This window comes from Panulirus ornatus, chromosome 19 (assembly GCF_036320965.1).
Source record: "Panulirus ornatus isolate Po-2019 chromosome 19, ASM3632096v1, whole genome shotgun sequence".
In the NCBI taxonomy this organism is placed as follows: domain Eukaryota; kingdom Metazoa; phylum Arthropoda; class Malacostraca; order Decapoda; family Palinuridae; genus Panulirus; species Panulirus ornatus.
Window position 1 is genome coordinate 12888581 of NC_092242.1, and position 17907 is coordinate 12906487.

General features: G+C 38.7%; 1 protein-coding gene across 6 annotated transcripts in view; it reads left to right on the forward strand.

Moving 5' to 3' along the window:
- The window catches only part of LOC139755396 (uncharacterized protein CG43867), a 1135206-nt gene that overhangs the window by 1016488 nt on the left and 100811 nt on the right, over positions 1-17907 (forward strand). For all 6 annotated transcript variants that reach the window (XM_071673657.1, XM_071673658.1, XM_071673659.1 and 3 more), the window contains 4 exons: positions 7163-7293; positions 11046-11673; positions 12138-12263; positions 15791-16007. In XM_071673657.1, coding sequence (XP_071529758.1) covers positions 7163-7293; positions 11046-11673; positions 12138-12263; positions 15791-16007 — 1102 coding nt within the window. The remainder of the gene's footprint in view (positions 1-7162; positions 7294-11045; positions 11674-12137; positions 12264-15790; positions 16008-17907) is intronic.

Below are 17907 nucleotides of genomic sequence, written 5' to 3' on the forward strand. Positions count from 1 at the left end.
TTTTTAATTGTTTCCAGTGAATTTTGAAATCTTTCTAGTTACAAACTTGTTGATTTTGGTCTTTTTAGTTTCTCTTTGATATTAGCTTGAAAAAAGCATTTTATAAGAGGAAATACTATCATGATTATATCCCAGAGGGAATGACTTCGAAAAAACATGTATGTCTTGGCACAAATGCTAGCTTCTGATATTTTGGTTAACACCTGTATTAGCTTCTTGTTGATTTTGTTTGGTGTGAAATGCATAGCTTTGAAGAAAACTTTCCATAAGGGAAGCATACCCTTTGTATATGAATGTATTTGAAATTTTTTTCTCATAACCCATTTGTTTGTGATTGCAGTTTGTTATTGTGGCATTTTTTAGTGGGTGGCTCTTATGGAGGTATACTCTACCACTGGTAGAATATTGAAAATTCTTTATATCATAATCCACAAACTCCCAAAATCCATGGTCCAACACATTCAAGATTGTAGTCAGCATAGAGCATGAGTTTCCAGTAAATAATTTCAGTAAATGTAGATTAAATGATTTATGTATAGTTACATGTATGTATAGTAAGCAAAAAACATTGATTGATGTTACCAGACTCTGTCTTCTTGAGGTTACACCATGAGGGGAAATATCACCTTTAGCTAGGCTCTGTCATTGTCAGTTGACAAAACTGAATAGTCTCATCAACTCATCAAAGAACACTTCTCTTCGAAGGAGTCCCTCCTGTCCTTGCTACTGAGTGTAGTGCAGCCATGAAGGTGTAGCCTAGGGACTGTATAGTGATAAATGTATTAACATATAAGACCTGCATTAGGTATAAAAAATGCTGCTATGGTATGTTCAGTGCCTAATCCATTTACCACATTTCTGAAGTCTGAGTCCAAAAGCTGTTCATTGACAAGCTCCTAGGATAATGGAATTTTGATATTCTGCCTGTAGTAGAAACAGACATCAGACAAGGGTCGTTTCTTGTGAATGATCCATTTCACATAACCTTAAGTACAATTTTGGTAAATTGTTAATGCAAGTCATAAGTGATGTCATTTGTTTGAAGGACTGTGTTTTAAACACCAAGGACAAAGGATTAGTGATTATGATTATTCAGTGTTCTGAAGTGACTCATTATATTGCTATACTTGCATTTCAGATGATATGGTGGTTTAGTGAGTGATGGTAAAGTTTTATCAAAAGATTACAAAGTAAATGATTATCTGAAAGAAGTCTTGACTTCAACTGTTTAATGGTATTAGAGAATCAGAGTGAGAAAGATTTAAGTATCTTCTATTGGGCATTACAGAATATCTCCAAGGAGTATGACATTAACGTAGAATGTATTTCAAGAGTTAGTTAAGGTTTTATAGTTTTTGTATTTTACCAGTCTGTGTGCAGATTAATTTTCTAGTATAAAGGTTGGAAACTGCAGGAAATGCATTTGAAGAAATTTATGCTGCATTTCTTGAGGAAGTGAGGTGTTAAGATCTGTCAGAATTATTTGAATCTGAGAATCTTTCTGAAAGGGTATTCTTTATTAGTAAGCATACCACACTCTCCACTTTAAGGGGAGACAAGCTACCTTCATTTTGTAGACCACTTGTAGACCAGGTTAAGTGAGAGAGTTGCTGAATTCATTTGGTACTTGCCTCATTGCTGATGGAAAGTTTAAAGTGCTTGTAGAAGAGCTAAAGGGCTGTGGTTAGGAATAATTGGAATTTCTCTATTTAGGTTGGAGGCCTAGTGGATTTTGAAGATATTTGAAGCTCTAGACATTGTGATTTTTGGAGAGTTGGATTGTCGAGTATGTTTTTATAACTATTATTTAAAGCTTGGAAACAAGTTCTTTTTTGGAAAGCTAAGCCCAATGTTGTCATTTTTAGTAGATAGTATGGTCGTTTGATAGGCTGGAAACTATGTTTTTGGGGAGCTTGATTGTCGTGTGTTATTTTGGAGGAAGCTAGAAGCTTTTTTAGAACTTTGAGATTGCCATTTAGGTTTTGTACGTTTAATACTGTGGGAATAATCATTTCATATTAAGTTTTCATTAGTTCTTTATTTATTCTTTAAATACTTTCAAGTTGTTACTTTGTATTTACCTTTCTATGTAGTACAGGTAGTTCAACTCCAGCCCAAGTTGTTTGGGACTGACTAGTGTTCAGATCTTGTGTTTTCTCAGGCTATAGATACTGTTTTCTGTTGTTTTTATGAAGTATAGGTTAAATAGATAATGTTTAAAGCATTTCAAAAACATTTATTGTACTTACCCAAAATTCCTCTTTGTCTTTGCTTCTGACAAGTATGATTTAGACAAACACAAAATTTGTCTGTTGTTATACAGATGAAGTACTAGGTTCCTGATGCTTGGTGTAAGCAATTTTAAAGCTAGAACATGGGCAAAAAAATGATTGGAGTATTTTTTTTTGTCTCCCGCGTTTGCGAGGTAGCGCAAGGAAACAGACGAAAGAAATGGCCCAACCCACCCCCATACACATGTATATACATACGTCCACACACGCAAATATACATACCTACACAGCTTTCCATGGTTTACCCCAGACGCTTCACATGCCCTGAATTCAATCCACTGACAGCACGTCAACCCCGGTATACCACATCGCTCCAATTCACTCTATTCCTTGCCCTACTTTCTCAAATTCAGTTATTAGAAACTCATGCCAATTTTTCAGGAATCTTAATGCATGGGCATTCACATTCTGAATGTTTTCAGACTATGGATATTTGGACTGGAGATCTACTTGTATTTATTAATTTTTTTGCCAAGCCTCCTGATTTATTTTTTTTATAGTTTTACATGCGTTTTCACATATATAATGTTGATCAGTTGGACAGTCGAGAGCACAAGGTAAGTTTAAATATTATTCAAGTCATTATTTATGTCATTGGTCACTTCTGTAGCATTTAACCACAACAGCTACACCTATGTTTCTAGTAAAAGAAATATTTTTCTCCAGTTCTGCTTAGCTTTACATTGGTTTTAGATTTTTATCATCAGGAATTTCAGATTTAACATCTGTCACTAGTTGCATGTACACCATTCTCCTGGCTTGTTTTGTGATGTCAGAGTAGTTTGAAGTTCAACGGTCTTCAGCATCCAGATCCCCTCCCTATTCATGCCTACTGTACACAGTTTTGAATTAGCACTTCCACAAAAAGTGTTATCACCTAATTTCACTTGTCTTTCAACCCAGCTAGTCATGTATACCAGACCTCCCCCCTCCCCCTCATGCTATTTTTCATATTCATATTAAGACTGTTTAGAGCCATTTTGTACTGAAGCATTAGTAGACATCTTTATGATCAGTCAAGTAGAATTTTTTTGTTCATTGAGGGAGGTCTCATTGTCGGAGCCTTGTAATGATGATTCTCCATCCTTGTTGTCTTCCAGTCATGTGATTGTTCATCAGTTTCTTTCTTTCAGTATAATCCCTAGTGTTTTTTATCACATGTTCTTTGTTCCTTGTTTATAATCCCTTCCACTCATTATCAACCTTCTCTTGCCTATCATTCCATATGATCCTCTGTTCCCAGTCACTCATCGTACTTGTCATTCTTTATGATTATTATGCCTTATGCTTTTCGTTATTCCCCTGGTCATCATACCACAGGCCCATCATCCCCCATAGTCTTCATACATCATCATTGTAATTCATCCTTTTCATAATTGTTCCCCATCCAAAGCCTCCATATTAACTGAGATGATCATATAGTCTGGGCCTTCTCATCTGTGTTCCATCATCATAATCAAAATTCTCCTTCATAACCTCTCCTTTCTAACACCCCCAACTTATTGAATTATCTTGCCCCTGTATCTCTGTTTAGCTCCTGCCCCAACAGACCCCCTTCTTCCTTTGATCTGTACCTATGATGCTGAAGCTCCTAAATCAGAAAGTTTATTCTTAATCATTGTTGAGCTTGTTAGTAATTTGCTTCTTTTTAATCTCCTTTCTCAGATGGGATTATTTCATTGAGAAATATTAACTTATTAATGAAAGAGCCATTACATACAGTCAGTCTCAAAGAGGTATAATGGAACTCCTTCAAGAAATCTGATATAATTGAAAATGTTTATCCCAAACCAGTGTTTTCTGTCTTTTTGTAATTCAACCATATTTTTTCCATGTTAAGAGTCTGAGCTGAGCCATCTGTAGCTAGTTCGTTTAATTGGCTTAATTAGTTTTAGTAAAATGATGCCAAGGATATTGTGAGTTATTCCTAAAGACAGTCTTGCTCTTTGTCTCAAGACCCAGGTTTACTTAAAATTTTCCACAGTATACACTCCTGGTGATATTACACACAGGCCCATCAGATAAAGATATAGGAACAGCAAATGTCAAAGATCTATGCAACATCACAAATGAGAAGTTTAGATTTAAAGAGCGATAAGATTTTATAGTCAAGGTAGGTAATGAATGATATGATGAAAACTTTCCTGCCAAAGGTAGAAAGCTGATGATAAAAATGTTGATTTTGTACAAAAGAATAAAAGCTGTTGGTGAAAATGGCTGGTGTTTACCCAAGCAGCAAAGCTCGAGAGAATCTAGACACACTTTACAATTAGAATTGAGAGAATAGAACACCAGAATTACCAGAAAAGACAAAAAGAATAAATGCTGATATCAAACAAGCAGACAGGAAATAGATGATTCCAAGAGCCTCACATGTGTGAAGAAAGAGATTATATGTATAAATGTTACTGGCTGTGTATTGGAAAGACTCCAAATAAAACTTTGAGCACCTGCAAGAAATTTGGAGACACTCTTCACTGTTCCCCTTAGTAAGATAAAGAATATGTCTGGTGTAAGCATAAAACCACGCAAAAATTTGACAGCTGGTCGAAGAAAATACAGGATCATCCTAAGATAGCTAAGTAGAAACAGTAATTAGCTAAAGACAATAACACCATGGATCAAGCATAATGAGCACTGCATGCTTGCTCTGCCTCAGGCAGTATCTCATCATCGGTAGGTAGGCACCACCACCCCATCACTCCCTGCAGCAACTGTTTTCTCTCTTACATTATATTCAGCAGCAACCATTTCCTTGCTATCCCCACCTTATCACTTCCTGCAGCAGCTGTTTCCTCTTCAGCACCATTACATCATTTTCAGCGCAGCTGTTTCCTTGCTTTCCCAATCCTATCACTATCACCACTCATTCTTCTACAGCTGCTGGTTCCTCACTGTCATCACCCCATCACTTCCTATAAAAGCTGTTTCCCTCTCACATACCCCCATTTCTTGTAACTGTTGTTTCCTCATTATAATGACCCCATCACTCTCTGTAAAGGCTGTTTTCTTTACTATCACTATACCATCATTTTTGTAGTTGTTTTCTTACTGGCATTACTTCATCACTTCCTACAGCAGCTTTTATCGTCACACTTACTACCCCATCACTTCCCATGGCTTCTGTTTCATCACTTTCTTCATGCCATCACTTACTACAGCAGCTGTTTTCCATCATTAATTCCTACAGCAGCTTTTCCTTGCTGTCACCACTATATCAATTTTTTAGTTGTTTTCTTACTGGCATTACTTCATCACTTCCTGCAGCAGCTTTTATCGTCTTACTTACTACCCCATCATTTCCCATGGCTGCTGTTTCATCACTTTCATCATGCCATCACTTCCTGCAGCAGCTTTTTCCATCATTAATTCCTACAGCAGCTTTGTCTTTCATTACCTATCACCCTCTGTGCTGCAGCTTTTTCCCTTATATCACCATCCTGTCTCTTCCTACAACAATTGTTTTTCTATCTACCCATCATTTGCATAAGCAGCTGTTTCCTCATGGCACCATCATATATTTCGGATCTCCCCTTTATCTTCCACTCTTCACTCTTCACTTGCCTCATGTCCATCTCAAGACTAGTTTATGTCCCCCACCACATATCCTTCCCAAGCTTGTTATCATTCCTTTGCCAGCTATTCTTCCCTTGCTTGGTATCCTTCCCTTTCCTAGTAACCCTACCACTTTTTTTTTTTTCATCCAACCTTCATATTGTGTCCTTCCTCCACATCATATCTTTCTCTCACCATATATCTTTGCCTACTCTCCCATCTTTCCCGTGCCTCACGTCTTTCCCTCGCATCTTGTGTTTCCTTTCTTTCGTTTCCTTCCCATGTATCATATTTTTACCTCACTTCATATCTTTGTCTCATTTCATACTCTTCCCAGTTTCTTTATATCCTTCCCAAAACTCATATCCTTCCCTCGCTTCATGCGCTTTTCTCATCTCGTATCATTCCCCATCTCTTTTTCTTTCTTTGTCAGGTATGCTTCGTTTATCTTGTGTTTTTCTCTCACGTTCTTTTGTCCCCTGTCCCATCATCACATATCATTCTCTTCCAGGATATCCTGCATTTGAATGATATCCTCATCTTGTATCCATCACTCATCTGGTATGGTGTTCTTTCCTCATCTTGTCTCATTTTTGTAAGTTCCTCATTTCATATCCTTGTCTTACCTCTGTTTTGTCTCTCTCATCTCATATCTTTTCCTCATCTTTTGCCCTTCCCACGTAAAATATGTCTTTCCTTTCCCTTTTTTTTTTTCATACCATTCCCCTATCTTGTGTCCTTTTTTTTGCCTTTTATGCTTTCCTTATATCATATACTCATGCTTTATCCTTTTCTTACCTCTTTTTCTTTCCTATCCTTCCCTCTCTCTCCTTTCGTCTTTTTTTTTGTCTTTTCCTGTTTTTCGTTGTTCTTTTATCCTTTTTTTCGTTGTCCTTTTATCCTTGATTATCTTACCCTTCCCACTCCTCTTAACTTCTCTTCCTTTATCCTTCCCTCATCTTTTACCCTTCCCTTTTCTTTCATAACTTTTTTCTTTTACCTCTAAAGCTGCTTTTACAGGTATATTTTTCTCTTCCCTCATCTTTTAGTCCCCTTTCTTTCTCCTGCCTCTTATAGTTAATCATCTTTTTTCTTTCCCATGCCTCTCACCCTTCCCTCTGCCTGTCTCATTCCTTTTTTTCTTATAGTTCATCCTTTGTTACTCATCTTAAGTGTTATATCTTTCCTGTTTCCTGTATCTTTTTTTTTCATTGTCTCTCCACTATCATTGCTTCCAAATTTCCCTTCCCCAGATCCTCATTCTTCCTCTAGTGGTAGCTCCTGGAATGAATCTTACCAACATGTCTTCCCTTCAGGACTCTTCAAGAGGTAGCTTTGAGGGTGACCGGCCTGACAGTGACGAATCTTTGCCTGATGGTCGCAATGAGGCAGATTACATCCCATCCCGTCCTGCTACACTTGGTCGAGACCGTCGCTCCAAGTCTAGGTCAGTCACTAGTTTCCTGTTGATTTGTTAGTGTATTTGCATGAAGGCCATTTTGAATATGTGTTCTTGTGTGCGAATGTTAATGTGTTAAGCCTATTGCCAGTCTCTTCTCGACTATGTTTGTGCTTTTACATTGGGTCCATTTCCAGGCTGTCTTGTAGTGTGCACAGTATCTGTACATACTTCAAACAATTGGTTAGTATGTTTACATGGGTCAAATATTTCTTTACTTTGTCTTGATGTGTGTGCACATACATCAGATACACTTTGTCATTTATATGGTGCCTCTCTGTTCATAAGTCAGATTTGTAATCAGTCTATCTCCTAATGTAGCCAGTTTGTGCATCATATGCACCCTCAATGTGCTCTCTGTTATCCATAATTACCGATTTGTATTGTATGAGGAGGGTGTTTTTCACTAATAGGGCCCTAGTGCTTGAACATTCTTTACCATCATACAATTTCTGAGATTTATGTATGCTGTCTACATTAACCATGTCCTCAGTCACTCTTTTCCATTCATCCACTATTATACTATAAAAGTACTTCATCTTTTTTAATTTGCTTATTGCTTAATTTTGTGCTAATCCTCTGGTTGCTCTATCCCTACATCTCTCAAAGAATTGTACACTGTCTATGTCATCAATCTGTTTTAAAAACTTAAAGGTTATGATCAGGTCACCCCACACTTTTTCCTCCAAGATAGACAAATTTAAACCTATGTGTCACAAAGTAGTTGCTTTAAGAGTAAAACCCTTCTTTACATCACTTATGAAAAGTTCATTGCTTTGTATCATGATATGACCTTGTCCTGCTTTTTCTTTACCTTTCTCTAATTCACTTTCATTATCATCTCTGATTGAAAGATTTAAAGGATGTTATCAGGACTCCTCTCTTCCATGATGAGTAGATTCATGGCCTTTAACCTCTTGTAACTTGGGTTTAGATACTATTATTGCTTTACTACTCTGGACTTTTAGATCCTTTTATGAAGTGTGATGACCAAATTTGAGCCAAATGCTCTCCTAGTTTAATATAAGCCTGGGCCCAGCCCAGGCTGTGGGGCAGCAGACCCCCAAATACTGCACAAGGTATTCATAGCATAACATTAATATTTCCCCTACTTGACTGTAGTTTTGATATTAACCAACAGGTAATTTATGTCCTCTTTGTTGTGCTGTTCTGGCAGTAAGTTGGCTACTGGTAGTTGCTATAAGAGTATAGTACTTTTTTACATCAATTATGTAAAGTTCTCTGCTTTTTTCTTAATATGACCTTGTCCTTCTCTTTCTTTACATTTTGTCACAGTGACCCCAAGACAGAGCCAAGCAACATGCCATTGGTTATCCCATCCCACTTACAGAAGGCTCCTGCGACATGTGTTCTTGGTATTTTCTGCTCGGGTGATTTTTATTTCACTGAAGGAGTCTCCCTTTATGCCTATGGCAAAAATTGGTTGGTTTCTTTACCAACATCTTAAGACAGTGTCAAATCCCTTCTGGCTTTCCAAGAACGCACAATCCACCCTTCCGTCTCTTTTATCTAAAATAGAGTTCACTCTTTTGCAGAAGTCCAAAAGATTTGTTGTACATGATCTCTGCAAGAAACCACGTTGCCTCTCACTTTGTTAGATTTTGCTTTGTACGTATTCATCCATTCACCTTCTGATTGTCTGTTACATTATTCTAAAGCTTACAGTCATCAGAGATATTGGTATGTAGTTCACTGTAGTTTCCTGATCTTTGTTAATAATCGGAATGGCATTTGCTATCCTCCAGTGTCTTGGAATGAACCACTCTTGAAGCCATTTTTGAGCAATATTTTAAGTAGCCTGTCTAGTGTTTTAGCACACTCCTTCATAAGGCATGTTCCTCTTAAGGATCAAGTTCCCTTGGAGGTCTGCTTAGGTCTACTGAAAATGATATTTTCATTGGCCGCCTCTCCATCCTGTTTCATTAGTGTTGGGGTTACAGGGTTTTCTTTGAATACACTAAGGAAATTATCAATCATTTTCCTGCATCTTTTCTATCTACAAGTAACCTTCCCTCTAAATCACTTGGCATGATTAACTGCTCTATGACAGACAGAGTACTCTTAAAAATTTAGGAGATTATAGTATTTTCACTTCCCTGCTTTGCATTATCCTTATTATAAAGTTTCTTTGATCCTCTTTCCTTGTCTTATTCTTGTCATTTCTTGCTTTTATACCGTATAAATGCTGACCTGCTGTTGTTTTGCTTTGCCATATTCACAGTAAATCTCTGTGTTCTCTAACTTTGACATCTTTTATTACACTGTGTGTGTCTCTCTCTCTCTTGTATCCCTGTGGGTTTCTTTCTCCATGTGAATCCAGTGCTCCAGAATCGGTTTTTTCATACTGAATTGAAATCCTCCTTTCTTAGAACATTATGATATCAGAAAAATGCATGTCTTTCTACCGTCTACACTAACAATTATCCTATAGTCATACCTTTATTTTCAATTTGTATTTGCTTTGTTTAATCGAGACCAGAAAATTTAACTGTCATCACCACCATGCAGGTTTTTCCTGTTGATATGTTTCCCATTCCTTCCAACTCCAGTTTGGTCTCTCACTTCTCCTTGTTCCCTCCACCTCTGACACATATTCTTCATGTGTTTCCTGGCGCTGCCTTACTGACGCGGGAACGGCAATCAGATATAATGAAATAATGATAATGTTTACCATTATGTACAGTTATATAAGTTTAGAGCTTTTCTCTTCCACAGGAGCCAGTTCTCTTCCTTCTTGTATGTCTTCCCTTCCTTGCCATCATGTGTCCCTCAAGTGATATTTGTAGAGTTTACCTCTTAGGGATATTTCATCCAAAAGAACTACAACAGTGTTTGGCTTGTGTGTCTGTTCAAGCATCAAATCTGGTCACAGTATTTCCTCCCTGTCTTTTGTGTAATCCATCTTCTAGATTTTCTCTATACATATATCAGATTTGTCCCTGTTCTGCCTTGTGGGATGTTTCTACATACCTATTTTTTCAGTATGGGGTAGGGAATTCTCTTGCGGGGTCCCAACTCTTGAACTTTATCAGTCTAGATACAACCTCCTAGATGTTTGTATATATTATTGCATATACTCATAAGTAGGCACAGTAGGTATTCCTTAAACTTTTCTCTGTTTTGTTAAATTCTTTATTGACCAGCCTGTCATGTGCCAAACATACAACATGGCTGTACCATCCTCAGAGACTCACATATGCTTTTTTTTCTTATGATTTCTTCATACCATATATCTTTCTCTTTTCATTTTTTGTTCTATGTATCCTCCACATTCCTTGTATGTTATGAAAGTTCAATATATCTACTGATCTATTTTTGACCTGTCACTCCATCTCCTTACCTCATTACATTTCATTCACTGGATGTAACTGGTAAATCACATTTTCTTTGTTGGTTTTCCTTGTGCTTTAAGAATACCACAATTTTACTAAAGCAACAGTCAATGTGTTGATTATTAGTGACTCTGTGTACAGAAGAGGATTAGTGTACACTTTCCTTTCAGACCAGTTACTTGATTTGTAAACTGGGAAGTAATGGAGGTCTAGAAATCACACTGTACACAATATTATTAGTTAATACACTGATATACCTGCCCAACCTGTACTCTTTATTCCATATTATTCCATAAGTGCTTGTCCACAAGTTATTTATAATCAATTTTACTTCTTCCAATTGAACCATGATGTACTTATTTCATGATGTCCATTGCTTCATTAAAGGTCACCAGCAGGACTTAGAAGAGCCAGTTCAAGTGACACAGATGCTAACTATGGTGAAATTCGATTCAAATCCAGACTTAATGGAGTTCCACGGACAGGTCTAGAGAGGAGGAGGTATGATGATGAAAAGAGGGTGAGAGACTCGCGTGTAGACTCTGGCTCAGTAGACCTAGAGACTCCCCAGAGTCTAAGTCCCAAGAGCCCCTTGGAGGTGATGCTCAACAGCCTAACACAGAGCACAGGCAGCTTACCACGGAGTGGATCCTTGGCTGGTAGTCGTGGGGAGAGCCCACGGAAGCCTGTGCCCCAGCCACGCACCAAGCACCTGAAGAAGGGAGGGAGCGTGCCTGCTTACGTTACTAAGAGTGCTGACAGCCTCGACTTAGAGCTGGATGGATATGACAACACAGAAAGTACTGATTCTAGCCAGTTAGCTCGCTCTGCAGATAGTCACCTGAGTGATGATGGTAGGAGATCGCGAGCCAAGGATGAGGCTCATGACTACAGTGAAATTTACACACCCAGCCGTGATCACGCCCGCTGGCCGGGTGACACGGAGGCCAATGGAGAGAAGCCTCCCACACCTCCTCTTCATCGTTTTCCTTCATGGGAGTCTAGAATATACCAGGTAAGGACTTTGAGTGTATCTAGCTCATTGTATAGAAGGTCCACATATTTGCTTTCACAGGTCTTCCTTAATCTTCTGTTATGCTGTTGATTCTCCTTAGTGATTAGCAGCATCCACACATGAACACAGTATTACATTTTTCCTGCTACTGCTTTACTTTCTCATGCATGTGATTTTCAGTGTCACCCAAAATATCGTGTGCAGTATTTCTATTTTTTACTGGAGGCAAGTGATGACAGCTCTACTTATATAATGAAATAGTTTTTCTTAAAATATTTTTAGCTTCTATTAAGCTAGTAAGATAACAATCAATATTCATTTTTGGATCATCCTGCATGCATTATCCTGCTTTGAATAAGAGAATGAGCCTTGATGATAGAAAAAAAGAGGACATAATGTAATTCTCATTCACTTTTTGATACTATTATTTGATACTATATAATAGGAGGTGATTTGTGTTTCAGGTGGCACAAGAGGGGCTCTCAGGGTCAGGTGTTGCCAGCACAGGTGATGCAGGTAGCAGGACAAGGACCTCTGGTCTGGGTAGCTACCCTGAGATTCATGTCCCTGTCTATGCTGCTGTTAAGGGGGTGAGTACATTAGTTATCCTAGTAAGTGCTACTTTTAAAAGGATAGATAGATCTGTAAATATATTCTAATTGGGCACAAGTGAAATGATTGGATTTTACTGCATTCCTTCTGTAGAAAAGAGAGCTCTTGCTTTCTTGCTGAAGGAATTAGTATTTTCCCCCATTATTGATTATATTTAAATGTTGATAACTGGTGATTTTTCATATTTTTTGTCAAAAGGGATTGGTGACATTTATCACCAATTTTGTTTTATTCAGTGCATTAGTGACTGTTTCCAAACTTCTGTTGAATAGATGACTTTGTCCATGCCCCATTTTCAACTGTTTTCCAGAATTTTTTATATATGTAAGTGCTTCCCAATTTTCATTAGTGGAGTGATTCAAGAAAGGAGGAGGAGGCAAGAGTACTGTTAAAGCACAAGTCTGTTCATAGATGTGACTGTGGAAACTGGAGGGATATATTAGTAAAGAAACTGTAGGTTGGAGTGTGAAGTAGAATACAGTATAGTTGATATTTTGCATCAAATGAGTTTGGAAAATTGTGTGAAAGGAGAAAGTTGAGAGTAAGTGTAAATATGAGCAGGATATTAGGTTCAGCAGGTTTGAGAGACAAGTTAGTTGGGATGTTAGCTTGAATGGAGAAAAATTGGAGAAAGGGAAGTGATTTAGGTATCTGGGAGTGGACTTTGCAGCATATGGAACCATGGAAGAGGAATTGAGTCATAGGGTGAGGAAGAAGTGAAGGTTCCGAGGGCGATGATGAATGTGTGTAGAGAGAACATTATTTCAGAGAGCAAAAATAGGTATGTTTGAGGGAATAGTAGTTCCAACAATATCACATGGTTGTGAGGCATGGGCTATAGATAGGGTTTTGTGGAGGAGGATGAATATGTCGGAAATTAAATGTTTGAGGGCAATATGTGGTGTGAGGTGGTTTGATTAAGTAATGAGAGGGTAAGAAAAATTTGTGGTAATAAATAGAGTGTGGTTGAAAGAGCAGAAGAGGGTGTGTTGAAATTATTTGGACATACCGAGAGAATGGGTGAGGAGAGGTTGATAAAAGAGGACATATGTGTCAGAGGTGGAGGGAACAAGGAGAAGGGGGAGACCAAATTGGAGGTGGAAGGATGGAGTGAAAGATTTTGAGCGATTGGGGCCTGAACATACAGGAGGATGAGAGGCATGCAAGGAATAGAGTGAATTGGAATGATATGGTATACTGGGGTCAACGTTCTGTCAATGGACTGAACCAGGGCATGTGAAACGTCTGGGGTAGACCATGGAAAGTTGTGTGGGGGCTGGGTGTGGATAGGGAACTGTGGTGTCATTGCTTTGCACATGACAATTAGAGACTGAGTGTTAACAAATGTGGCCTTTTTTGTCTGTTTTCCTGGCACTACCTTGCTGAAACAAGTGGTAGCAATGTTATTTCCTGTGGGATGGGGTAGCGCCAGGAATGGATGAAGGCAAACAAGCGTGATATGTCTGTACATTTGTATATATGTATATGTGTATATGTTGATATGTATATGTGCATGTATGGGCAGTTATGTATATATATATATATGTGTGTATGTGAGTGGATGAGCCATTCTTTGTCTTTTTCCTGACACTACTTCGCTGATGCGGGAAATGGCGATCAAGTATAATAATGATGATAGATAACTGGTTAAATCACTCAGTCATACTGCACTTGCTGCCATGGTACTCTTGCACTGTCATTCCATACACAGTCACTCCAACTGGCACCACATACTGCCCTGAAGCATTTTATTTCCATCACACACACACACACACACACACACACACACACACACACACACACACACACACACACACACATTTTATTATACTTAATCACTGCTTCCCACATCAGTGAGGTAGCGCCAGGAAACAGATGAAGAATGGCCCATCCACTCATATACTCATATATATGCATAGATGCCCATACATGCACATATACATACATATACATATTAACATCTTTCTTTCATACTATTCGCCATTTCCCATGTTAGTGAGGTAGCGTTATGAACAGAGGACTGGGCTTTTAAGGGAATATCCTCACCTGGCCCCATTCTCTGTTCCCTCTTAGTAAAAGAAAAACGAGGGGAGAGGATTTCCAGCCCCCTGCTTTGTCCCCTTTTAGTCGCCTTCTACAACACACTGGGAATACATGGGAAGTATTCTCTCTCCCCTATCCCCAGGGATAACATATTAACATTTTTTTTTTTTTTTTTTTTTTTGCTGCTGTCTCCCGCATTTGCAAGGTAGCACAAGGAAACAGACGAAAGAAATGGCCCAACCCACCCCCATACACATGTATATACCTACGTCCACACACGCAAATATACATACCTAAACAGCTTTCCGTGGTTTACCCCAGACGCTTCACATGCCCTGATTCAATCCACTGACAGCACGTCAACCCCGGTATACCACATCAATCCAATTCACTCTATTCCTTGCCCTCCTTTCACCCTCCTGCATGTTCAGGCCCCGATCACACAAAATCTTTTTCACTCCATCTTTCCACCTCCAATTTGGTCTCCCACTTCTCCTCGTTCCCTCCACCTCCGACACTTATATCCTCTTGGTCAATCTTTGCTCACTCATTCTCTCCATGTGCCCAAACCATTTCAAAACACCCTCTTCTGCTCTCTCAACCATGCTCTTTTTATTTCCACACATCTCTGTTACCCTTACGTTACTTACTTGATCAAACCACCTCACACCACACATTGTCCTCAAACATCTCATTTCCAGCACATCCATCCTCCTGCGCACAACTCTATCCATAGCCCACGCCTCGCAACCATACATATACATACATATAAATCCACATACACAGACATTATACACATATACACGTGGTGTACATATTCATACTTGCTTGCCTTCATCCATTTCTGGTGCTACCCCATCCCACAGGAAACAGCATCACTTCCCCTTGCTTCAGTGAGGCAGCGCCATGAAAATGAGACAAAAGAAAAAAAAAAAAATGGCCACAGTTGTTCACACTCAGTCACTAGCTGTCATGTGTAATGCACCGAAACCACAGCTCCCTATCCACATCCAGGCCCCACAGACCTTTCCATGGTTTACCCCAGACATTTCACATGCCCTGGTTCAGTCTATTGACAACACATCGACCCCAGTATACCACGTTGTTCCAATTCACTCTAATCTTTGCACGCCTCTCAACCTCCTGTGTGTTCAGGCCCTGATCTCAAAATCTTTTTCACTCCATCCTTCCACCTCCAATTTGATCTCCCACTTCTAAGAGGGAAAATCCTCACTTGGGCCCCCTTCTCTGTTCCTTCTTTTGGAAAAGTAAAAATACATATATAATGTATGATGAAGACAATGTGGTGAAAGAGGGAACTGAGAAGGGGGCCAAGTGAGAATATTCCCTCTAAAGCCCAGTCCTCTGTTCTTAATACTGCCTGAATATGTATGAAAAGAAAAATATATAACTGAAAAAACCTGGGTGATGAACTTTAATCCACCACTGTTTCTACCTGCAGCGAGCTAGTCAAATCCGGTCAGTTCCTTTCACTGGTGATTCCTCGGATTCATCTGATGGGGAGGACCACTGTGGAGGGTCAGACTCACGAGGACTTTCTTCCCATACTCCCTCATCCTCAGCTGAGTCCTCCTCAAGCTCACCCTCTAAGAGCAAAACATCTTCACTTTCCCCAGCCAAACTGTCTGGATCTTCTCCCTCTAAAAGTATGAGAAGGGGTAAGTGACACAATTATATGTGGGATTGGCTGTCACCTGATTTGTGTATGAGTAGGTTTTTTCATTGTGTAATTATTGTTTATGGTGTAACATATTAATTATTCTCTGGCTTGTAATTATGTTCATGTCATTGGTTATGCCTTGTATCTAACAGAGCTCTTGATTTATACTTTATATTTTGGATTTTATTGGATTAATACCACTTACCTGGTTTTGGCTATTATCTCACTCAGGTGCTTGGTAATATTCTAAGGTCTTGCTGGGTACTGCATTTTTGTGATACATGAAGCATATCAAACTTCAGACTCAGTTTGGTTAAAGTATGTATTCCTCAATGTGGAACTATGTGTTAGCTACTTTTACTTGTACATACGCTGTTACAAGTCTCAAACACTTGAACTAGAAAAGTACAGCACATTATCACTGGCCATACACAATGTTAAGTCAGATATGATTTTAACTTGAATTTAGAACAAAACCTTAAAAAGTATTTTTTGATAAAATGAGAATTATCAGAGTTGGCTGTCAACAAAGATCATATCATAAGCAATACTAGGCAAAGGAAAACAGGGACACAAGTGAAAATATTGTAACAATGAAGCCTTTGATATCTCAGAAATATAATGTTGGCTGATAAGAAGCAAATCATGTTACTTCTGATATTCTCCTGCCTATCCACCTAATTAGCCTCGTGTCAATCACAACTTTGTTGGCTTGCATTTCTATTGTTTTCTGTTTATGTTACAGAAAAATCCAACTTCTTTTTCAACCCAGTCACTTCCCTTGCCTTAACAAGGAAGCATTAGCAACAAATAGATGATGGCCTCATTTGCACACATGTGCTCTCCAGCTGTCATGTATAATGCATTGAAACCAGAGCCAACCATCCAAAGCCAAGCAGCACAGTCTCTTACATAATTAACATTGACTGCTTCATATGCCTTGGCTCAACCCATCAGGAGCACATCACAACTGCACACCATATCAATCCAATTAACTCTCATGCACACCACTCACCCTCACTTAGTACCAATTGCCCAAGGCCTCCTTCATTTGTTTCTTCCTTCTCCCTTTTCGTCTCCCCATCCCCCATTCCTACCTCTGCTTCTGACTTACAGAATCCTGTTAGTCTTTCTTAGCTTGTCCTTCAGACCGTTTCAGCACACCCTGGTTAGCCCTCTCAGTCAGACTGCACTTGCTACCAGGTATTCTTATACTGTCATTCCATTCACAGTCACCCCCTTTCACTCCACATACTGCCCTGAGGCATTTTATTTCCATCACACACACCACCATCTTTCTTACTTTTGCATACAGGGCCCAAAATTCACATCTGTATAGCAGTCACTGACCTTTCCTTCAACACACTCCTTCATGCACCAGAATTCACATTGATATTCATAATTCAAACTTGAATGAATAAAGTAATAAGATGCCTTAAAGTATGTTGTTCAAGTTTCTTTATAGCTCTTATGCATAGATAGATAGCTGGAAAGGATCCAACAGAAGGCAACAAAATTTGTAAGTGAAATAAATGAGCTAAGTTAAATTGAGAGTTCAGCAGCCATAAACTTGCCCAAACTGGAAAAAAGAAAAACGATTCCACATAGTGAATTTAATGGAACAGCTGCTTGAAATTGGAAGGACTTGATCAGCTAGAGGGCATAACAGGAAACTGAGAAAGAGAGAAATCAGAAAGAGAATTTTTACTTCTCAATAGATCAGCAAATGAGTGGAACAAGCTAAGGACATAGATAGTGAATGCATAAAACAAAGAGATCCAAGATACTTTATGTGAGAAAACAGATTGAGGTGGGCTCACACAATGAAAACTTCCTCCCATATCACAGATATGTAAATATGTACATATGCTTTCATACTTGCATTTATCTGTAAAGAT